This window comes from Rhea pennata, chromosome 2 (assembly GCF_028389875.1).
Source record: "Rhea pennata isolate bPtePen1 chromosome 2, bPtePen1.pri, whole genome shotgun sequence".
NCBI lineage: Eukaryota > Metazoa > Chordata > Aves > Rheiformes > Rheidae > Rhea > Rhea pennata.
This window is the reverse complement of record NC_084664.1, coordinates 128,535,952-128,557,070: the sequence shown is the minus strand read 5'-3', so window position 1 is coordinate 128,557,070 and position 21,119 is coordinate 128,535,952. Positions and strand designations below refer to the sequence as shown.

General features: G+C 36.2%; 1 protein-coding gene across 1 annotated transcript in view; it reads right to left on the bottom strand.

Moving 5' to 3' along the window:
- Nucleotides 1-21,119, bottom strand: part of CA8 (carbonic anhydrase 8) — a 49,523-nt gene that overhangs the window by 9,610 nt on the left and 18,794 nt on the right. The window contains exons 4-8 of the mRNA XM_062568211.1: nucleotides 16,377-16,472; nucleotides 13,865-13,927; nucleotides 12,472-12,520; nucleotides 9,173-9,285; nucleotides 2,375-2,547 (exon numbers count right to left, since the gene is read on the bottom strand). Of these exons, the coding sequence (XP_062424195.1) occupies nucleotides 2,413-2,547; nucleotides 9,173-9,285; nucleotides 12,472-12,520; nucleotides 13,865-13,927; nucleotides 16,377-16,472 (456 nt within the window). The 3' untranslated portion in view covers nucleotides 2,375-2,412. The remainder of the gene's footprint in view (nucleotides 1-2,374; nucleotides 2,548-9,172; nucleotides 9,286-12,471; nucleotides 12,521-13,864; nucleotides 13,928-16,376; nucleotides 16,473-21,119) is intronic.

Here is a 21,119-nt window from a genome sequence, read left to right as displayed (position 1 = left end):
AAACTCAGTAGCAAGAATGCTCTGTGAACACTTGATGAGGACTTGGCAAAATGAATTTCTGATAAATAATTCAATCAGGTACAGAGAACCAAAGCCCATCTCTTCTGTGTGCTCTCACAGTGCCTATAGTCACAGTTCTTTTTCAGTGCTTGAGCATCCTAATTAGCGTAGCCCTACAGTGAATACTGTCATTTTATATGAAAAATTCCATCATTTAGGAATTAAAACTGCAGATTATTTTCTGAAGTATGGCCAAGGTACATATTACTTAAAACAATTATTTATAAGTGTTGACAAATGTAATAAAATTTCAAACATGAAAGCCAAAGGTAAATTTTCACATTTCAGTTCCAGCAGTTGTAAAACTCTTCCATGCTTAAAATTCAAAGTCAGCATGTCAAGTAGTTTCACTGTTATAGAGACCTAAATTACTTGCATTGGCCTTAGGGCATTATTCACTCAAAGAAAAACTGTACTTTAATATTGCTAGCATTTTGCCAAGTAATTTTTATGCAGAACTTCGGTTAAATTTGAATAATCCATTTCAATATTAAACTGATGACATTTTGTAACTGCAGAGAACCATATAATTGAGAATTGGGCTTAAGAGTTGCGCCCAAAATTAAATATGGGAATGAGAAAACAATATTAATGGAAGGACCAATTTTTTTTCTTCGCTTAAATTCTGGGATGCTGATATTAAATCAGGTTATAAAATACAACAAAATACTTGGAAATATTTCAATGCTTACATTATATTGAAAGACCTTCATCAAATTGTTGGCCACTGTTCCAGCCAATTTAATAATTTCTGTCACATGCATGAGGAAAGACAATCTTTCCACTGGGTTTTAATGCAAATATTTTTCAAAGCTTTAAATTTTTTATCTGTGTCAGGGGTTATCTGCTGCCTGATCATTTGTTAACTTCATATGAAGTTGGGGGCTGGACCCAGAGCAAAATATGAAAAGGCTTGACTCCATAGCAGAGTCAGAAGTGAAGCAGGGAGTTCTGCCATTGACTTAGACAGGACTAGAACTTAATGCACAAATAATTGTCCTTACCCTACAGTGCATATCAAAACCATTCAGTAGTATTCTTCCAGGTGAAACTCTGGATAAATTGCTAATAAATGCTCTTTGCTAGCACATGGTTTTGAAGAAATGTGCAGACAGAAAAACTGATGCATTTATATAATGGATTCTACCAGTAAAATAAGGCAGTGAGTTTTATTTAAATAATAAAAAACTCTATTGCTGTTTTATTATTTAAATAAAGTTTATTGTATGATACTAGTTGAAAAAAATCTATTAATTTATGTTAAAAGGTGTAGGACTTACTAGAGAAAGCAAATGAAGACTTTCATTCTTTTTTGAAGACTTTTTAGAGCAGTTGTCTTATTAGTGGTAGGTGGGGTCACTTCTATTGCAAAATCAACCATAAATGTTGTTGTCTGACTTACTACTTCCATGGTAGTTAGTCTTGACAGTAAATTTTCTTTAATTTAAGTTCCTAAGAATCTCATTATGAGGCTTTTCATTATAGTAAAGCATTGATTACCTAAGTGTAATGAGGTTTAGTGAGTAACGGTAGAGTATTAAGGGAATTTTCCTTGTAATTGATAGAGGCTGGGGGAACATGACATGGGAGGTTTTAGTAACTCAAGTGTGGATAATGCAGGTTCACATGTGTATTAGCTCTTATGCACTGAATCTAAAGTTATCTTTAAATTCTTGCTCTGTGAACTAATGGGGGCTAGAGAATCACTGAGGATGAAAAGCAACAACTACCTTGATAAATGAAGTAATGTGAAAAATTAGACATGACAGAAGTTAATTAATCAGTCTCCTCTTATATCTGCGCTGGTTTTGCACAAGACTCACTGTTGGGCTAGGAAAGTACAGCATTCTAACACGGGGAGAAGAGATCCAAAAAAAACCTTCCAGAATTAGTACCCTGCTTCTTCAAGTATAACACTAGAAAGACTCAGCAATAATTGATCTTACAAAAACACATTAAGAAATCAACCAGTGCATCTTTGTAATTGGGAAATCTATCACATAAACTTAAGTGTAATCTGCTGCTGCTCATTGAAGTAGGAAAACTTTTAAAGCTGCAAGAAATAATTGCAACCTAACTACGCCTGATCCACTATCTACTGAAATTCACTGAATTGCATGTTAGATCCTAGCCACTGACGAACCTAATTCTTAGCATTTCATAAAGGTAAACCAAACTATTTTTACCACACGGTAAAATGAGTCAAGATTTACAATTGTGACAATGTACTCTGTGCATTTTTTCTCCTTTAGCAAAATCTCTTCCATAAAAATAATTTTGATGTTTCAATTTTTTCTGTTAAGCTTTTACTTACCTGAATAATGATTTATTTTTGTTTTTTCTTCTCTTCTGCTACTGGAATGCAGCCCTGATGACTCTGTCGCTAAGTGGCTGAGTTGGTCGAAAGTTATCTCCTAAGATTCCATCACAGCCCTCTAAAAGTTCTGCACCTTTAACATGTGTCCTCAATCTACGAAATTCTTCTATCTGAAAGGCAGAAAACATGAAGAAGCTGAGAACATTCCTCATCGTGGAACTAATGATCAAAAGCAGCCAAGTCCAACCACTGTTGCAGCTTTGACTCTTTGAGTATTTACATAGCAGGTATTTAAATATTCATTATTACCACTTTAAAATAATTAGCAGCACTGTCAAAACATGTAACATGGGGAAAAATAAGAACTTTTATGCACATGGTTTTGCGAACTTATCTGTCAAATATTCATCATTTTAGGGGGGACCTATATCCTTCCTATCCATTGCAGATTACATCCTATAAATCAACGTCACAGTTACCAGGGTAATCATTCTGGTTTTCTTCAAAGAAGTGCATTTAATGAATAACTCAGTCAACTGGAAACTGTTATGAATTTTTTTCAGTGGTTTATTTATTGCCTGTAATTGTTGCTTCATTTAAAGAAAAATTATTTCCTAAACAGGGGCAATTGATCAGACTCTCAACTTTAGATGAAATCTGTCACCACTTTACACTGAAAAGTATCATGTTTTTTCCAATCAAAATGAAACTACACTTCAAAGGTTTTGTATATGTAGGTGCTAAATATTCTTTTCATCAAATATAATTTTGAAATTTTGAAATTATTATAAAAATTTTCAGTTTATCAAAGGACATATCTTGACTTATTAATCTCAATTTTTGAGATTTTTCAGTTTTATCCGATTTACATTGGTGATAAATATCAGTAGCTTTCATCTCCATATGCGGTATCAGCATTGAGCTATGTGTGATAAAAGACTAAGAAAATCAGTGCAATTTTCATCCATATTACACCCCATTGTTCAATAGTATCATTTTTAGAAGTCTGTTATTTTAAATAAATAATTACAATTACTACAAGAAATGCATTTGTTTTCACTTTGGCATGCTGACAAACTGAGATGGAAACAGCAAATCTGCCTCAAGGCTGACTTATGTAGGATAAGCCTCTCATTGCACTGACCCTGTGATGCCTCACTATCCAGCTCAGCTGTACCTTGAAACTGAAGCTACAGAGAAGCATAATGCAGTCTGAAATATTTTCTCATTTATCATTTTATCAGCTGAGAGATTAGAGAGAAAAAGTGAACTACTCCATGAAAAACACCCTATGTAGGACTAAAGGGAGAATAAAAATCTGATCCCAGAATTAAAGGAAATGAGCTACTAAACAGCAGATAATGGCATTTTTATTCTTATATTGCCTGCAGAGAACAGTTTCCTATTGCAGCTTGAAGACAACGATTTTCATTGTTGTTTTCCACTGTACAACATAAATGACACAGACTTACTTAGCTGATTTAGAGGCTAGCCCTCCTCTGCTGCTTTTTGCTCAGAAACCACAGTACCTAGAAATCAACACTCTTCTGTTTGTTGCAGCTGAGATACAAGGCAACAACTTAGACTGAAAAGATGAAAGGCACAAAAAACTGTTATACTCCTGTAGTGTTTTTAAGATTCTTATTTTGGAAGAGTTTTTTATGTCTATGTTTTAAATCAAACTGAAAACAAACCTAGTACAGGCCTATGAACTGAAAAAGTCTTCAGGACTCAAATGCTGGTAAATCATTGAATGGGTTCTGTAAGATAGCCTCACTCACCATCGCTATGATGAATCACCTGCAATGAACTGAATCAACATTGCAAAGCCTGAAATAGATGTAGTTTAGGAAGGAGCATTTTACAAGAATGCAACATTTTCTTTGACGTTTTGAGGATGAGAGATTTCAAATAAACACAGATGAAGGAGAAGGGAAAGCCAGCTCTGTGCAAAGCTGGCATTTGTGAACTATCTGCTACTCCAACTACAAATTCTTGTCCAACCCCTAAAGTGGAAATTTTCTCCGGGAGCTACTCCTCACAAAGCAGCATCCAGTTTGTTTGATCAAGAATGCAGAACTGACCTGATCCCCATGTCTGTCCTTTAGCTTGCAGAGAAGTCAGAAACTGCAGCATCACTCTGCAGGGGGGATCACTTCTGAGCCTGCCTGCCTCCTTGTTCAGTCCTTGGTATCGTGATTCAGACCCACCTGACTGAGATTGTCTATACACACGGTTGTCCACTTCACCCTTGAGAAGTGGTTCTGTCAAAAAAGAACACCTGCCTAAAAAGAACGCTAGCTGTGCTGATACTACTTATTGCATTAAATTTTCATGTGGAAAAGGGAATATGTGTGCCCCACTGATTCTGCTTCATCCAACATGGGATCATTTACTATCTCCTCTCCACCTTCTTATCCCAATCCTCTCACAAATCAGTGCTGTGAAGTACACCTTGTAAGACTATAGAGAAAATAGGTACTTTTGACAGACATAGATAAAATCCTTGGATATTTACACACCTTCAATAGAAACAGTCATGCATAAAAGTTCTTCTCATTCCCAGAAGACCCAGTCCTGTTCACACTGAAATTCAGGATCAAGTTCTACCCAGTGGAAGAGTACATATACAATGTTAACGACTACATTTCTGCTGAGCAAAAACAAAGTTTATATTTCGTACAATTATCAACGAATGTTTATACTTCTTCCCTGCGATGCCTACTATTGCTTTATTCCATTTTAATTAAATATTGCTGAAAAACAGAACAAACAAAAAATATTTGTATGCTTTCTCTATGCGTATTTCTCTTATATGAGAAATAGGAGCATTATAATTTTCCTTGAAAATTTAACATCCCTTCAAGAAAATAGACCTGTTTCCCAGTGAACAGAATACTGTAAATTTTATGGAGTGCTTTATTTCAGGTTACACAAATTTTGCATAATTTCTACTCTGTCTGTGCTAGTTACTGTTTCTGTCTTTTAAAATGATTTGATTTCAAATCAACTAGACAAAAGGATTAGAAACCTAGCTACTCAATACAAAAGCAGTTAGCTCTGACAAAGAGTACAGCAGAACAACAGCTCCTCACTGTATCATTAAGATCCCTGCTCTGACTGGCCTAGACAATGTACTTGTTCTGTGCTTCAGCAAACCACAAAGCAAACTATTCACAAACATCCAATTTTAAATATATATAGTGGAGAGAAACGTGAGTAAGTCTTTCTCCATTTTTTTCCTGCTCTTTACAGGCCTACTAGGAAGGAGTTTTCTATTTTTTTTTCATTATATTTCTGTAGTTTACACACACGGGCTAGGTTTCTCACAACAGCAGTCAACACAGAATTCTTTCTGTGCTGTATATTTTAACATGAGACAAGTGAGAATGATAAAAACACAAAAGGAGGGTAGAGATGTGCAAAAGGAGTACTATCAATATCATCAGGCAGCTTTCCAGGCAAGACTTGACCTCCTTTCCACTGAGGTCAATAACATAACTCCAAGAATCAGATTGCAAAGCCCTTATTCTCAGTGGGGAACATTCACTTGTGCACTTTATCCAGACTTCATAGAACTATTTGTGAAAGAAATTGCTCTCGGAGGAAAGTAAGGAATGCAGCATCAAGTCACAGATTTCAGTGTAAGCAGAATCAGACTCTAGGAATCCACATGCTGATGCCGCAGTCTTCTGTTTGCTCTTCTGTTATTCACATAACTAACATATTCAGAGCACAGCTGCTGAAGTAACATGCATATGGAGATGACTCTCCCTTTATTTGTAAATACAATGTATTTATAAATACATTGGCTTAAATTAGGAGCAACTCCACTGCACTCAGGTGAACTTTACCATCTAAAATGGTTTTCAGGAGAAAAAGATTCTCTACTTTGAATTGGTCAGCCCACTACACCTATAGGAAAAGGTTTCCCCTTATGTTCCACAGCACATTAAGCTAATCAATATTGCTATGTTAATTACAGGAAATGAGAATGTGAATAGGTATCTTGTCTCCAATGTATTCACCTTCATCAAAGGAAGGCAATAAATCCTATTGCATATCTGACTGTGCAATTCTTTATTATAATTTATTATTGACACTCAAAAGCTGATTATTTTATTGTCTGACATATGAAAACAGAAAGCCCTGAGTTTATCTCCTACCTGCTACTAGTTATATAAATGGTTTGAAGTTTCGAAAACTGTGTTCATTAATATCCCACAGAATAAAGATCTACAAGTTAATGACAAACATAAAAAATAAGCATTTAAATTAATTAGAAATATATTTTCACTGATAACTACGCTTTATTGCTACAAGTATGTTTAATAAAATTAAATGTCTTTATCAGCCTTCCATGGATGATTTGAAATGGTACACACTATGCTACATCCTCTTATTTTCCACAGTCAAGAGTTCTTGTATTTCTAATCTCTCCTTAAATGGAATCTCTCATATGTACTCTCACTCATATGCACAAATAGCCCAGCTACTTAGTTGCAGCCAAAAGGCTGAATACAAGTTGAAGTCTTGCATGCCTAGGTTATAACAAGGTATTCTGGTACCTCCCAAAGAAATCTTATTTTGGTCACCCTGGAGAACTTGCAGTGCATTTTGACTTTGAAATCCCAGAATCATTATCTTTCACTTGCCCCACAGTTGTTCCCAGCTGACAACTGAAAGGAGTATCTGCTGCAAATTAAATTTTTATCCCATCTTGGCAACAGCCCTTCATGTCCTTAATAAGGCTCTTCTGCACAACCTTGATTTTAATGCTGCTGTATTCATAAGTAACAGTTAGGGTTTTTCTAATTGATGCTTGTCTACAATGAGTACACAGCATTGTGGACCACCTTGGCGTAAGTCCACTCCCACCTCTCTCTGTTCCAGAGCCCCATCTACTTGCATGCTATGTCAGCAGCAGGGTGGCAGTATTGTCACCCAAGCCATCCATGCCGCATAAGCCCTTCATCTCTGAAATGTCTTGTTGGATAGAGTCCCTCATCAAAAGCTCCAGGCCACTGTCATGAATCACACTCTTTTCCCTAGATATTTTGTATGTATGGGAGTGTCTCTCATAAAGAGAGGTATTCAAGATGTGTTCAGTAATTAAAGCACAAAGGCAATGCTAAACCATGGATTTTTACATAAGTAGCACAATATTTCTCATGTGGAGTTTTATCCCCTTCACACCATATTCTACCATCTCATTTTCTTGTGGTAAACGATCACATATATTGACTGAAGTCATATTTTTCTGCTTTCTTAATCCTCTCTCCATCCTCCCCACTCCTTTCTCTCACCATGCGGGGATGGCTTGAATTGTGCCCTCTTCTGTGCACTGGTTATGGTTGTCTATGAAGGACTATATGCAACTAGACCTGCTTAGCTCACCACATATCTACATGGAAACAAGTTGGTCTTGTAGTTCTTTTAATTATTACTATAAACAGCCTCTCTTTCACTATAGCCCACAAAAACTACTATTCTTACAATAGCATTTATTGAGCTAAAAGTCCTTTATCAATATATCTAAGAATTCTATGAGTGGCATACAGAATTAGGGAATAGAGACTACAAAATATGTAACAAGTATGAAATAAGAAGTCATACATCAGCTCAGCCTTAGAGCTATGGTCTTTACACTTCTGATTAAGTCCTCTTATTTATCCATATCATAGCTGGATTATTAGCTGCTATGTTATGAAATATACTCTATCTTTAAAACTTATTCTGAATCTAATAATGTCAGTAGATATGTTCTCATTTACTCAGTAGTAAGTAATCATAAGATTTATCCTTTCATAACCAAACAAATACCAGAGTCATAATAGGATATATGTAAATTGAAGTTAATTTATAAATAAGTTTATTGGGAACTTCTGCTTTTATCTTAAGATTAGAACTAAAATTCACTTTTTATATGAAAAGAAACACTGGCAATTTCAAATGAGAAGTTGTTAGAATATTTTGATAGTATTACTAGTAAAATCTGAGACTATTAAAGCTGAAACAATTTAAGTTTTAATTTACCACCTTTTATGCATTTCTTTTTCCTTCTATTTGCAGATTTTTCAGAACAGGCAGTAAAAATTACAGCATTCAGCTTCAAGGATTCTAGACAATTTCTCCTAGACTATACCCACATTTTTCCAGCTGGGATTCACAGACTGCAGGATAATACTCAGTTGCTCAGCACCAGCTGTTTTCATTGGGATTATTTGTAGACAGGTTTGAAACGTCATCTATAGAGATGTTCATATGAATGTTAGGTATTATTTTAAAAAGTACTTAAACTGCATATATGTGAAATCAAATTGAAATAGGCATTTTTCATTAGCCCCTTTTTATAAAATAAAACAAAAAAGAGTAAGGTAAATTAAACAGTCCAATGTAATACAGCTAACCTACACTATGTTAACATTTCTCATTCTCCAGGACATAGTGTCTCCCTGTGCTTTTTTATTCCTTTAACATCAAAAAGCAGTGATACTTGAAAGCTTACGATTACAAAGAATTGAATTTCTTTTGCCCATTGACTTCTTTCTTTTTCTTTTACATTAATAAAGAATTATTTTAAATGCAGATGATAAATGATAACAAGGTTTTTCATCTCTGACCTTTCCATTGCTTTCAGTGACTCAAAAAGCTTAACCTTTACTTGAAAAGTCATGTACCGATCTAATGCGATGTTCAAGCAGAAGCAGATATAATGCCCTGATATATGTATTTGCACACTATAACCTTTAACTCATAACCATATTCTAAGGTCACTTTAAGCACAGCTTTTACCTGCACTTGGGACACAGTCAAAGGATAGCGAAATAGTATCCAGGTGACACCTTCACTGCAGGGTGGAATGGTTAGGGAGCCCTCATACACCCAATAGTCACGTAGTAGAGGATCTGAAATTAAAAGAATTATTGAATTTTAATGACATTAAGGAAGAGGACTGTGTCTTTTAATTATGATAGCTTATGACAGCCATGGGCTTGTTCATATGACAAAGTTAGTATGCAGTAAGCTAAGGTGTGAATTTACAGCTTGCCAAGTACTGCCCACTACTTTCTCATGTGAACATACATGACTCCAGTCAATAACTTCCCTTTGAAAAGAGGTTAATTTGATGTCAGTGTATTGTAAATTTCCTCACTCACTTTACAGTAACTTCTCCCTGTAAATGACTATTTTATAGATGAACATGTTATTTTCCAGATGTGAAAAATAACATGTGCCCGACTCCTAAAAGTTACATAGCAAATAAATAATATGGCAGGAAACAGCCTCCAGGTTTCCTCATCCCACATTCCCTACTAATGACTGTTAGATCTGCCCTCTTTTGACCAAGCTCCACATGTTTGAATGAAGGGATGGAGGAATTAGGTATCTTCTTGTCACTATGATCAATTATAATCTCAAGCCCAATACTGCACAGAGCTTAAAGTTCATTGCTGGATTGAAATCTAGACTCTTTATCTCTTGCTAACAGAGGCAGAAAACATTAGTGTCAAAAGATGTATGAAAGACTCCATTTAGAAGACAGAGGCATGAAAAGGGCTGTGATGATTAAATTTGGACTGCATTATATATATTCTGTATTTAGGATATATTTTAAGGATTAATTTAATTTTGTAGAAAAAAATCAGTGAACACAATTCAGCTCAAATTGTTTAGTTCAGAATTCTTCTGACATACTCATTTGAGATACACTGGTGCCTCCCAGCTTTGGAAAAGGAACTTAAATTTCACAGGAAAAGAAAAAAACACACAGTCTATGCAAGGAATTATTCTGTTGCTTCTCATAAAAATACGTAACAGTTTGTTAAGCACAGCTGTATGCAACAACTTTGATTTTAATGATTAAATTCCCCAGAGATTTCAATCACATCGTACTTCAGGAGTGAGACTAAGTAGGGCTGTCCTTTCCTGCTGTAGGCCACACTCACAATGACTCCCCAACAGAGCTTTTGAATTATGTAGAAGAAACAGCCTGATTTGAAAAGAGGGGACAAGAATCAAATCTAGAGAGAAAATGGAGACAAAAGGAGGTTCATCCTGACAGGGAGCTAGGGAAGACTATGACCAGCTTGACAAGGACAAGATAGGATGCTGGAAACTAGAATAAGTCTGTTCAGTTGACCTAACCTGTTACTGCCATTTCACTAATAGCTCAGAGGAATATCATTAGAATTAAACCTTGTTAATGAAGTGTGTGATTGCCAGTAAATAGTTTTTGTTTTATTGGTGTCATTTTCTTTTATAGTTAGGGAATTACACATAAAATCAACTGAAAAAAAGCTGCATTGTCAAACACTCAAAAGTTAAGAGTTGCAAGAATTAATTCAGCCCTTCCTGTGCATGCACTGTGACAGTCTCATGACAAGACCACGTGTGATTTTTATACAGAACTTTTCATCATTTAGTTGCAAAGATGGATGAAATTCTCTTGAATAACAACTACCAACATTTGGCTTTCCCACTGTTCAATATGTAGTCCTAGGTCTTCTTTTATTCATGCTATTCAAAATCTGCTTGTTAGAAGGATCTAATTTTTCATTTTGTCATAAGTATTTCTAAAACACTCATTTCTTCTCTGTCTGAGTGCTTCAAAAACATGAATTAATTTATTTTTCCAACACCCCAGTGTGGTGAGGAAGGATAGATTATCCCCCAGTTTTAAAGGTGGGGAACTGAGACACAGAGAGATTAAGGTCAAATGCATCTATTCATTTGAGATGTGCAATATGAGATGCTTAGAACCTGATTTCTCAGAGTAGTTAATTTTCTATAACACTTTAGGCAGAGCACTGCTCCCATTGACTTCACTTGCAGCTGTAAGCACTCAGCACTTCTGCAAATCAGACCCAGTGATCTCAAGTCGGGCACCTAGAAAATGAGGAACACATAGTTAGAGATCACTTGTTAAAAATGAGGTTTATGTGACTTGATTAGCATCTAACAAGAACTTTGAAGCAGGGGTCCTCTGAAAAATAATTTCTGGTCATGCAATTAAAGGATGTTTTATAACGTATATGTATAAAGGGGCACAGGCAGCCTTAATTCCTGCAATTCCTAATTGCTGAGCAAATGACTTTGCAACCCAAACAATGTTCTTTCAATATAGTTAATACAGTTTACTATAGATCAGGGTTTCTTTGGAAAATTAGTTTAAAGCTCTTGCCACTATGACACAGAATTTAGCTCAGAAGTATTCAGTGAAGAAATATTTTTCTTCTAGAAATCTAATTTTCAAGACAAAACAGAGTAAGTGGTTGTTTCCTATTGTTACTCTCTAATTTTTTGCTACATTAATTTGAATTTCCTCCTATTGGTACTGTTCCTTATATGTTATTCAGGCATCATAACACTGGTATTGTCTTTTGATGCTACTAGAAAGCTAACTTGGTAAGTAGGTAACCTTATTCTTTCCTGAGCAAAAATATGCACTGTTTGAGGAATAACAGCTTCCTATTCTATGCAGAAGTAATAGAAGGATTACATATAGCTCCCCCTCAAGGTGGGATAGCAAATCATAAAAAAAGCTAGCCACAGCTTTGCTGATGCCACATCAACTGAAGGGATGTTACAATGTCACATTTCACTCACATGATGCAAATGAAAAATTACCTTAAGTACCCAAAGGACTTCTTCCATATTCCTATTAGCATCCTTAGGTGCAAAATGCACTACTACCTTATAGGATATTCTGTCAGGCTTGCAGACAATTCTCTTGATCAAGATTGTCTCAGCCTCTGTAGTTAGCTTCAAATAGACAATGTCTTCTAGACCTATTTTACCCCAGTATGTATCTGTGCCCTTAATGCTGGGGACAAGGCAGTTACTACCTTTGAGTATCTCAGTTATCCCGCTCCCCATAATCCAACTATATTGTACAGCCAATGCTTTTGAGACCTAAAATAGGCAAAGTAAGGAACAAGATGGACACTCACTGGATAATTTCCAGATAGACAGTGTTTCTTTCCTGTGTTAGACAACATGTTAGATAATGTTAGACATCATCTTCCCATGTCAGAAGTGATAAAGAGCTTTGCCAGTAATGCACCCACACAAAAGTAAGTAAAGGCACCTACCTGGCAATAACGAGTTGGGATTAAAACAGGGTATTGTTTTGGACTTTCCCTGAAAAAATGAATACAAATCAATCTCTTCTCTAGTTTCTTATTAAAACAATGATGAATGGAGGGGGAAAACATATTGTGTGTTGTTGTAACGTTAAGCCTTGAATTTGTGTCCACAGTACCCACATTTAATCATCATTGCATTTGTCCTTGTACATACACAAACACCTTTTTAATTTTGTATTTTAAATCTAAGGTTATCTCATCAATTTTGTAACTCTATGCTTTTTGTACCTCAGCTCTTTTCAGATTCCAATCTTAAAATTCTCTACATAAAATTCAATGTTTCCACACAAAATGAGGTCATAGACTAATGGCCAAAGTGAGCTCTTTCTTGACTAGTGTAGGTACTATCTACTAAAATAAAGCTGGTTAGACACATTCAATGAAAGCAAATTTTATGGATGCATAAAGTAGGTTTCATGCTGGCCCTCTGAAGACCACTAGTTTAATATGCTGACAATGACTTGGCCTTTCACAACCTTCGTCTTCTTAGCTGTGCTTCAGTAATGAAATTGCATACCGTTCTGTGCACTGCTGTTCTTTATCACAGACATCTAAATAAACAATTAGTTTTCAATACTAAACACGATGCCTGAAGTTTATATTATCTGACTAAAACAAGATTTTAAATACCCTTCTAATAATACCTTCTCATTTTTCTACTCTTCAGCATCCACTAAAGTGAATGGCCAATTCTCCAGGCCAATACAGAAAACTTTTCACTGACAGATCTCAAAATACTTTATAATCAAAGGTAAGTATGATTATTTCTATTTACTGACAGAAACAGTAGAAAGATTAAATAACTTGCCCAAGGTCATGCAAAATAACATCAAAATTCTGAAGCGCATCCAGATCACCTTAATCTTGCTACACTTTTAATCTGTTCTTCAGGTTTCCTACAAATAATCCACCTGACAAGGCTGCAGTGCAATTTGGCTGTTTTCCCACCGCAGGTTAATATGGGTGTTTACTTTTTCTATTTTTTACTCTCTGGATAAAACCAGACAAGTTTGGAGATGCTGCCACTGAGGATCCCTGAGCATTCTGCAGAGCTCATCTATACTGATAATCACTGAAAATGAAATACTTGAAATCAGTTCCTGGTACAGGAGATCAAACTATCCTTTGTTCAGAAAAAGAAGTAACTACTAGTCTGTGTATTACCTAAAAATACTGTAAAATGATAAAACTTCTGATGCAAGCCACTGGACTATGGCTTTCACATGTAGTTTTGCTACAAAAGTCTGAAACCATTCTCTTGGCTTCAGTGTTTCATATAGACTTTTCCCTCACTCCCTCTCTGGTCAGTGAAGTAGTATTTCTTCAGACAATGCCTTACCTTGTACTGGATGTCCTGGAGAATTTCAGTTACAGCCTTTAGGCCTGCATGTTCTTTCCCTATCTGAAATACATACAGCAAGCAAAGATGAATTTCAGTATTCTGTTATTTCTGAAACTGTGAGGCAAGATAGAGGTCAACCAGCACGGTGAGTTCTGTAGTTGTTTTTAGTTAAGATATGCAACCTTGCATTAGCCACACTGCTACATGGCAACTCCAAACAATTATATCACATATAAAGTCACCAGCAAAAATTAAATGTAGTTTAAATAACTTTAAGGCAGAGACAGAAACTGACAGAACAAGAAAAGGAGGCAAAGTTAAGTCTTAACTAACCTTGTTCTGCAGCATGTACTGCATGTAAGGTCAAAATCATGCAGCACTATGACATTATAAATGCCAAGGATATAGTTTGCCCTTACTAGTTTTTGTTAGACAAGTACATAGAAAGGAACACAGTGAGTAAATACAGCAGACACTTTTTGAATTTGTTCCCACAGCACTGCAAATCTGGGCCCAAGGTATCTCTGAAGCTCAGGGAAGTTTCCTCTGACTGCAGAGTGCATAATGACAGACCTCCTTGCTCACAGACATCTCTAAGTTGCGAAAGCCCGGCTGCATGCAGCCTACAGCACTGCCTTTACCAAATGCCTGTAAAGTACAGGTTGTGGGGCTTTCAAAAGAAACCAAATTTTGAAATAAGAGATTCTTATTTTCCGTGAACATTGTTCATTCTGCACACTGATTTTAACAGAACTGTTTCTGACCTAAACTACCCAACATAAGACCCTATTTTTTACTTTCAGAGCAATGCTGGCAAAATAGAAAGAACTTGAATGGCCCTCCACTTGATTTGTTTGCCAGTATGGATGCATCTGAGGTAGGGAATGAAGTGAATATGGGTGAGAATAGGAGAGTTGGATCCTGAAAGATTTGTTCACTTCTTGGTTTTTCGGAACATAGCAAAACAGTAGTCTTTTGAAGGGAACACTTGATCATCAATAAAACATAGTTTGTATTTTCAGGAAGTCGGGAAGATTTGTTTATTTGTTTATTTCAGACTGGGATTTCTGTTTTAAACCTTCGAAGTAGGTAAAACAAATTGAAATCACTTCAGATACGTGTTTTCTAGCTTAATAATCACCAAGATCAGTCACTTACATCAATGAAAATATTTTTGTTGACCTTATAATGATATTTCTGAGAACTGTAGTGCAAAACGATTGTTTTCTGTCTTTAACAGGAAAAAATGGTGATTGAATTTGCTCTCCCTGTCACTTTAATAAACAGCTTAAGTACTATTTTTCTTCAGTCAGTTTTAATTACATGAAGCCCTTCTTGGCTTCTGAGAAAGCATCCTGGAATACTTAAGAATTCTGACTGAGATGAGAGATCAGAAATGGAAAACGGTTTCAGATTTATTTAATACCTTTATATATAACTTTCTAACTAACTCCAAGGTTACCTCTGTCGGAATTAGAAGGTAACTTACATGACATAGCCCACTAGGATACAAAACTGAGAGAATGAAGACTTTCAAACACCCATTTTTAGCAGTTCTCTCTCAATGTTGTACTGTAACCAATGTACCTTTAAAATCAAACAGAGGTAAAGCTCAAAGACACTCATAAATCCATTACGACATATGACAAATTAATAATACCACTGTGGAAGAAAATCCATTTGATCTAAGTATGTATTCTAAATCTCTTCCTCCAGACCAATCTAAGTGGAACAGTTTGCCACTTCTCATGAGGAGGAAGAGAAACTGGTATTCAGGAACTAAAACTGATAACCTTTCTTATGGAGTATAGCCCTTGGAAAATCTTCAACAGCAGTTAGATTGCTGGGCTAACTCCCTAGTTCGCCATGTACTTCTCACCAACAAGCTTTGAGCATCCTCTTAGCCTTTTCTGAGGGTTTGCCCAATCACTCATTATACTGTCACGTCTGATGTCTCTGAAGAAGTAATACAATCCTACTGCACATTTCTCCTGCATGAAGAAACAAACTTGTCCCTGTGTTAAGAGAGGAACAATCCTACACCTTCCTACAAGTTTAGTCTGTGCCAATGAGTCAGTAGGCCTTTTTTATTTCTTTCCTTTTTTTTGTATATTTTCTCAATCTCTGAACAATGGTCTTGGCCAGGATTGGAGAATACGTTACAGAATATTGAAGAAGCTATATCCTTCTAGGGCTAGTGCGAACATAACTCCTTCTGCCCTCAAAGGAATAGAGGGTGGAGGTCTGTTAATAACCAGAGTCACAGAGAAAGAAGGCTTGACTTTGTATTTTCCATTCTTTAACTAACATACTTTAAATAAGCTATTTAAATAAGAATTGCTGTTTAGCACAGGCATGGAACATATGACAGAAAAATATCTTTTGAATAGACTACCAGCAGTCATATATTATTTTATTTTATAACATCATTAAAAATGAAAGAAAATAAAATGTAACTAATTTTCCTCAGACAAATGATAGTGCATGATAAGTAAAAGGGGAATCTTACCTGCACAAACAAAGCAACAATAGCTATGCCGTGCTTCTTCCCTACTGCCTCATCAATGCTGCTGTACAGTGTGGAGTTCCAGTGCATTAGATGAAGCTAAAACAAAGCAGTGCAAATAGACCAATAGAGAAAATGTTTCGCAATAAAAAAACATCAGGCAGTTACCTTTAATTAACAAAGCCTCTGCAGGTGTGTGATTGTATGCGCGCATTAATATAAATGTGTGCATGCCTGTGGCTGAGCACGTACATATAAATGGATTTTTACTCTGAACATCAGGAATGCCACCAAAAAAAAGATCATCTGAAGAGAAAGTGATTTATAACCATTACCAAATGCTTACAACAAAGGTGTGAATGACAATACTAACGATGATTAACAAACTCCCTCACTTTGGACACTGAAATAAGGTCAGCCAATGCAACCCACCGGCAGTGCCGCTCAGCCAGCCACCTTTCTTCCCAGGTAGGAGCAGATTATGGACACAAGTGGTCCAAATGTATAGTTGCCTCAGTGACTGTACTGTCTTAATGTCACTTGTCTCACGTATCACCTCCTGGGATGAGTCACTCAAATGTCAGTAGTAAGAGTAGGTAAAGTGATTTGAGGAAAGGTTAAATACATAGAAAGTTAAGGAGATAAAAACGACTGGAGAACAAGCTTAGGGACAGCAAGGCTGGTAAAGAATAAAATGAGAGCCATCAATTGCCACCTTCCACAAAGTAGTAGTGCCTGCAGAAGTTAATGCACATATACATGTGAGATGGTAAAGTGTTACAGCTGTCCAGCACTATTTGGAAGTGACGTTCGACAAAAGTAATGGAAGATAGAAAGCCAGAGGAAAGCTAGACCAAAAACCAGAAAGAAAAAAAGGAAGCAAAGAAAGGAAGGAAAAGAAGGAGAGAAGGAAGAGAAGAAGGAGGGATGCAGGGAAGGAGAGAAGGACAGTTGGATGGACAAATGGACAAAGTTATGTACTGACACATCTCAAACAGATGACATTTTCCAATACTAAAATGTATTCTCTGTGGCTAGGTCTAATAACATTGCAAAGCTTCAACATCCTCAGCACAACTTCTTTGAAGTTTATCTGTAAACAACTTTGGAACATTCCATGTAGATAAAATGCCTAAAAAAAAAAAAACTCTTAAACTTAATTCCTGTTGTAAAATTAAGTGATCGATGTTTTGCTCAATCATGTGTCTAAGAAGCTAAAATGTCGCCCACTTATCTAATACTGTTTCTGGCTTCAGCAAAATTAGTTTTTAAAGCAGATAGCGTATCTTGCTATTTTGTGGACTACTTCTGCTCAGTAACTGCTCTGAAGTGCTTATTGCCCCTTACTTAACATAAGTTCACTCAGTGATTTCAGCATTAGTTCCTCAGGCTACCACTCTACCCTTATTTCAACTCTGATGAAAATCTTGGGCACTAATCTTGAGGATTATTATGTCAAAAACCTTGCTCAATATAAAAATTTTAAATGAAAATAATGTAAATCAAATTAAAATTAAAATTAACATTACAAATAATTCAGTTCACGCTGAACAAAAGCATTTGCTGTGCTAAAAAAAATGAAATGAAATTTTTTATAAAAAATCCATTTGCACATCAGAATTTTAATGCAAATGTACTTGACCATGGCTACAAAACTTCTAGATATACAAATGAACAGTGTCAGGGGAGCACACTTAGAACTAAACTGCCTTGCTATTGCCCATGGATTTATTTGTTGTCACATAGTATATATAAAAAGCTTTTGTATACATTCGATTTGCCTTTTGCTCTAAAGAAACAAAGAAAGGAATAAAATAATGGCAATACAGTCTTCAACACTCACTTCAGTAAACAGAGACCTAGCATCACTCAAGAAGTCAGATGGTTTGGTTAAGGAATTGCATTTCTCCAAGAAAAGCCTGGAGTTTACAGTAATTAATTATCCACTAGAGGGGGCTCACGCAGTCTGATCATCTTCACTAAAATCCAGACATTAACGAGGAAACATGGGCCAGCTGCATGCAGGCAGAAGCACACATTTAAAAGAATAAGGGTCCAGTGATGGAGCGTGATGGCAATGTCCTTGGCGCTGCAGAGAACAATACTGCATGGCACTGCTATTAATTTTGTTGGAAATAACAAAGCAGGTTTTTTCTTTGGTGGTTAGAACAATAGCGCTGAGAGTGATAGCCAGCTTTAAAGAGACTGTTACTTGGACTAGGTCAACAGGCAGATCTTGGCTAAAGCTACCATGACATTCAGCAGCCTGCTACACTCGCTTGGAGGTAAAGTCTGTAATCTAACATTTGTCTGTACTCTGACAACAGTGCTGTTTTCTGAAGATTTGAGAGGAAAATGCTTAGCTTTAGTGACAGGAAAATGAGCAAGCACATCAGACTGCACCAGCAATGACCTTAGTTCATCCAGAAACAGACTGTTGTCTCAAACCTCAGTTTCTATACTATACTATAAAGCATTATCAGGACTAGAATGTGCAGCAGCATAAACAGCTTGGCAGGAAGACATGCAGGAAAATAATCTCAGCTGTTGAGTACAGTGCATAATTCCATGCAGCTGGAACTGCTTTCCAAAGGACAAATGCCTCTTCCTACATCTTCAAGGGGCACAGAAGAGTAAGTATTAGCTACCCAATTCTTGGCATTTCTTTAGGTCTGCCATTTATATGGGAAAGAAGTTTCTCTACATCTTCTCAGGGCCTCCTTCCTTTCCACCAGCTCAAGAGAGGTCAATATGGTCTAATACAAAGACACATAGCACAAAGACAAAAAAAAAATTGAAGTACTTAAGGCTAATCTAGACAACTCTTGGCTAGGTTCAGGTTTAGCAGTCAACATTAGTGAAGATACTGAAAGGGACACTTTTTTAGCCCAAAGTCTTTATAACTTTGATGTTCTTCTCAAGGATGTTTTATATTTACACACAAAGCTCCCTGGAAAAAGAACCATCATTTTGTACTGGGTTGCTAAAGCCCAAGGTGGAACACACTTCTGGTCAGTATTTAAATACCATTGCCTTAGATGTAGTAACATTTACAGTAGGTTATTATTTTTTACAGAGCAGGTTGTAAACTTGCTGTCAGAAACACTGTGAAGCTGGAAATTATCAGCAGGATCAAAAAAGGGATTAGACAAGTTACGGACAACAGGTCCAAAAATAATACTAAAGGGAACAGGCAGAGATGTAGTCTCTTACACTCCTAATCCAATGACTGTAGATGATAGAGAGTACAACAAAAAATGATCAGACTTAACACGCTCTCCCTAAAAAACATCTCCTATTGCCACTGCTGGAGACAGAATATTGGATGGACACCACCGGTGTGATCCTATAGGATATTGATTCTGTTCTCAGATCCTAAATCTACATTGTATTAGGAATAGCTCTTTACAGAAGATTCTGTCATCAAGGATTTACAAGTCAAAATAATCTAGGACAAGAGGCCTCACATCTTTTGCTCTAGCTCTGATAAACCTGTGATATCTGACAAACAGATGTCAATACCTATTTAAACAAATGGAGACCAAATCAAATGAATTCTTCTATAGAATATGAAAAAATGTAGCTCAGATAGGGGTGGTTAAATAAATAAACAAGGGATTCAGAAAAGGAAGGAGACTCCACAACCTCCCTGGGCAACCTGTTCCAGTGCTGTCCTATGCATTTGTGTGGTTCTCTACAGCTCTTGTTTTATTTGTAATATGGCAGCAGATGAAAACATCAGATAACTCAGTTAAAAAAAAAAAAAAAAAAAAAAAGCTGATGGCAAAAAGCCAATAAACATTACAAAATTTGAACTCTAAGGACTACAGTCCACAAACAATATGGCAAGTGACTCCTGTTAATATTAATGGGGATCAGATATGAACAGAGAGAAAGACTTCAGCACTTTTGAAGATCTTCAAACTATCAATATAACCCAATGCCCACGTACATTGTCAACTTCACACCCATGCATCTGTATCTTACACTTAGCAAATTATAGTCAGAGAGAACTATACTTTTTACTTATCAGATTAATGCTCCATATTTTGCTAACCTTCACTTTTTCATTGACTTGAGACAGTTATATAAAGAGTGCATGCTCATAAGGAGTGCTGGTTTCTGATACAAGCACAACCATGTGTTTTTTAAAATAATCAGTTGCAATGTATTGGCAGCTTACCATTGTATGGTTTCACTCAGAGCGCAAACACACTGCACATGTCACTACGGCAGGAAAGGTTCTGTTCAAGTTGTCAGCTCATGTTTTGATACTCAGTAGTTATGATGTTTCTATATAGCCAAAATGAGTCAGCTACTCTGCTACTGATTATCATGGCTGGCTTAGACTGCCAGATAGTACTTTCTTAGAAAATAATCACAAAGCTGTGAGAAACTCTTTAGCCCTCAAAAATACATTTTTCTCTTGGCTAAGAAAATGATTTGGAACATTTTAACATTCCTACCATAAATCAAAGTATCTTCTCAAAGAATTCTGAGTATCTTCTTAATCTTCATCCAGTCAAGCCAAAGACTATTGACCCCAATCCTGATGTACCTTGCTGAGGACAAACTGGCACTGACAATAACTACAGGCTTGTCTCAAATCAGGACTGCTCAAAATTGAGTGAGGACTTGAAATTCTGGCTTTAAAATCAATAAACATATAGAAACCCTATCCTAAATTTTCTCTACCGCAGAAATGCCTTTTATATTGAGAAGAAAAGACCCTGGGATGGAAAAGTT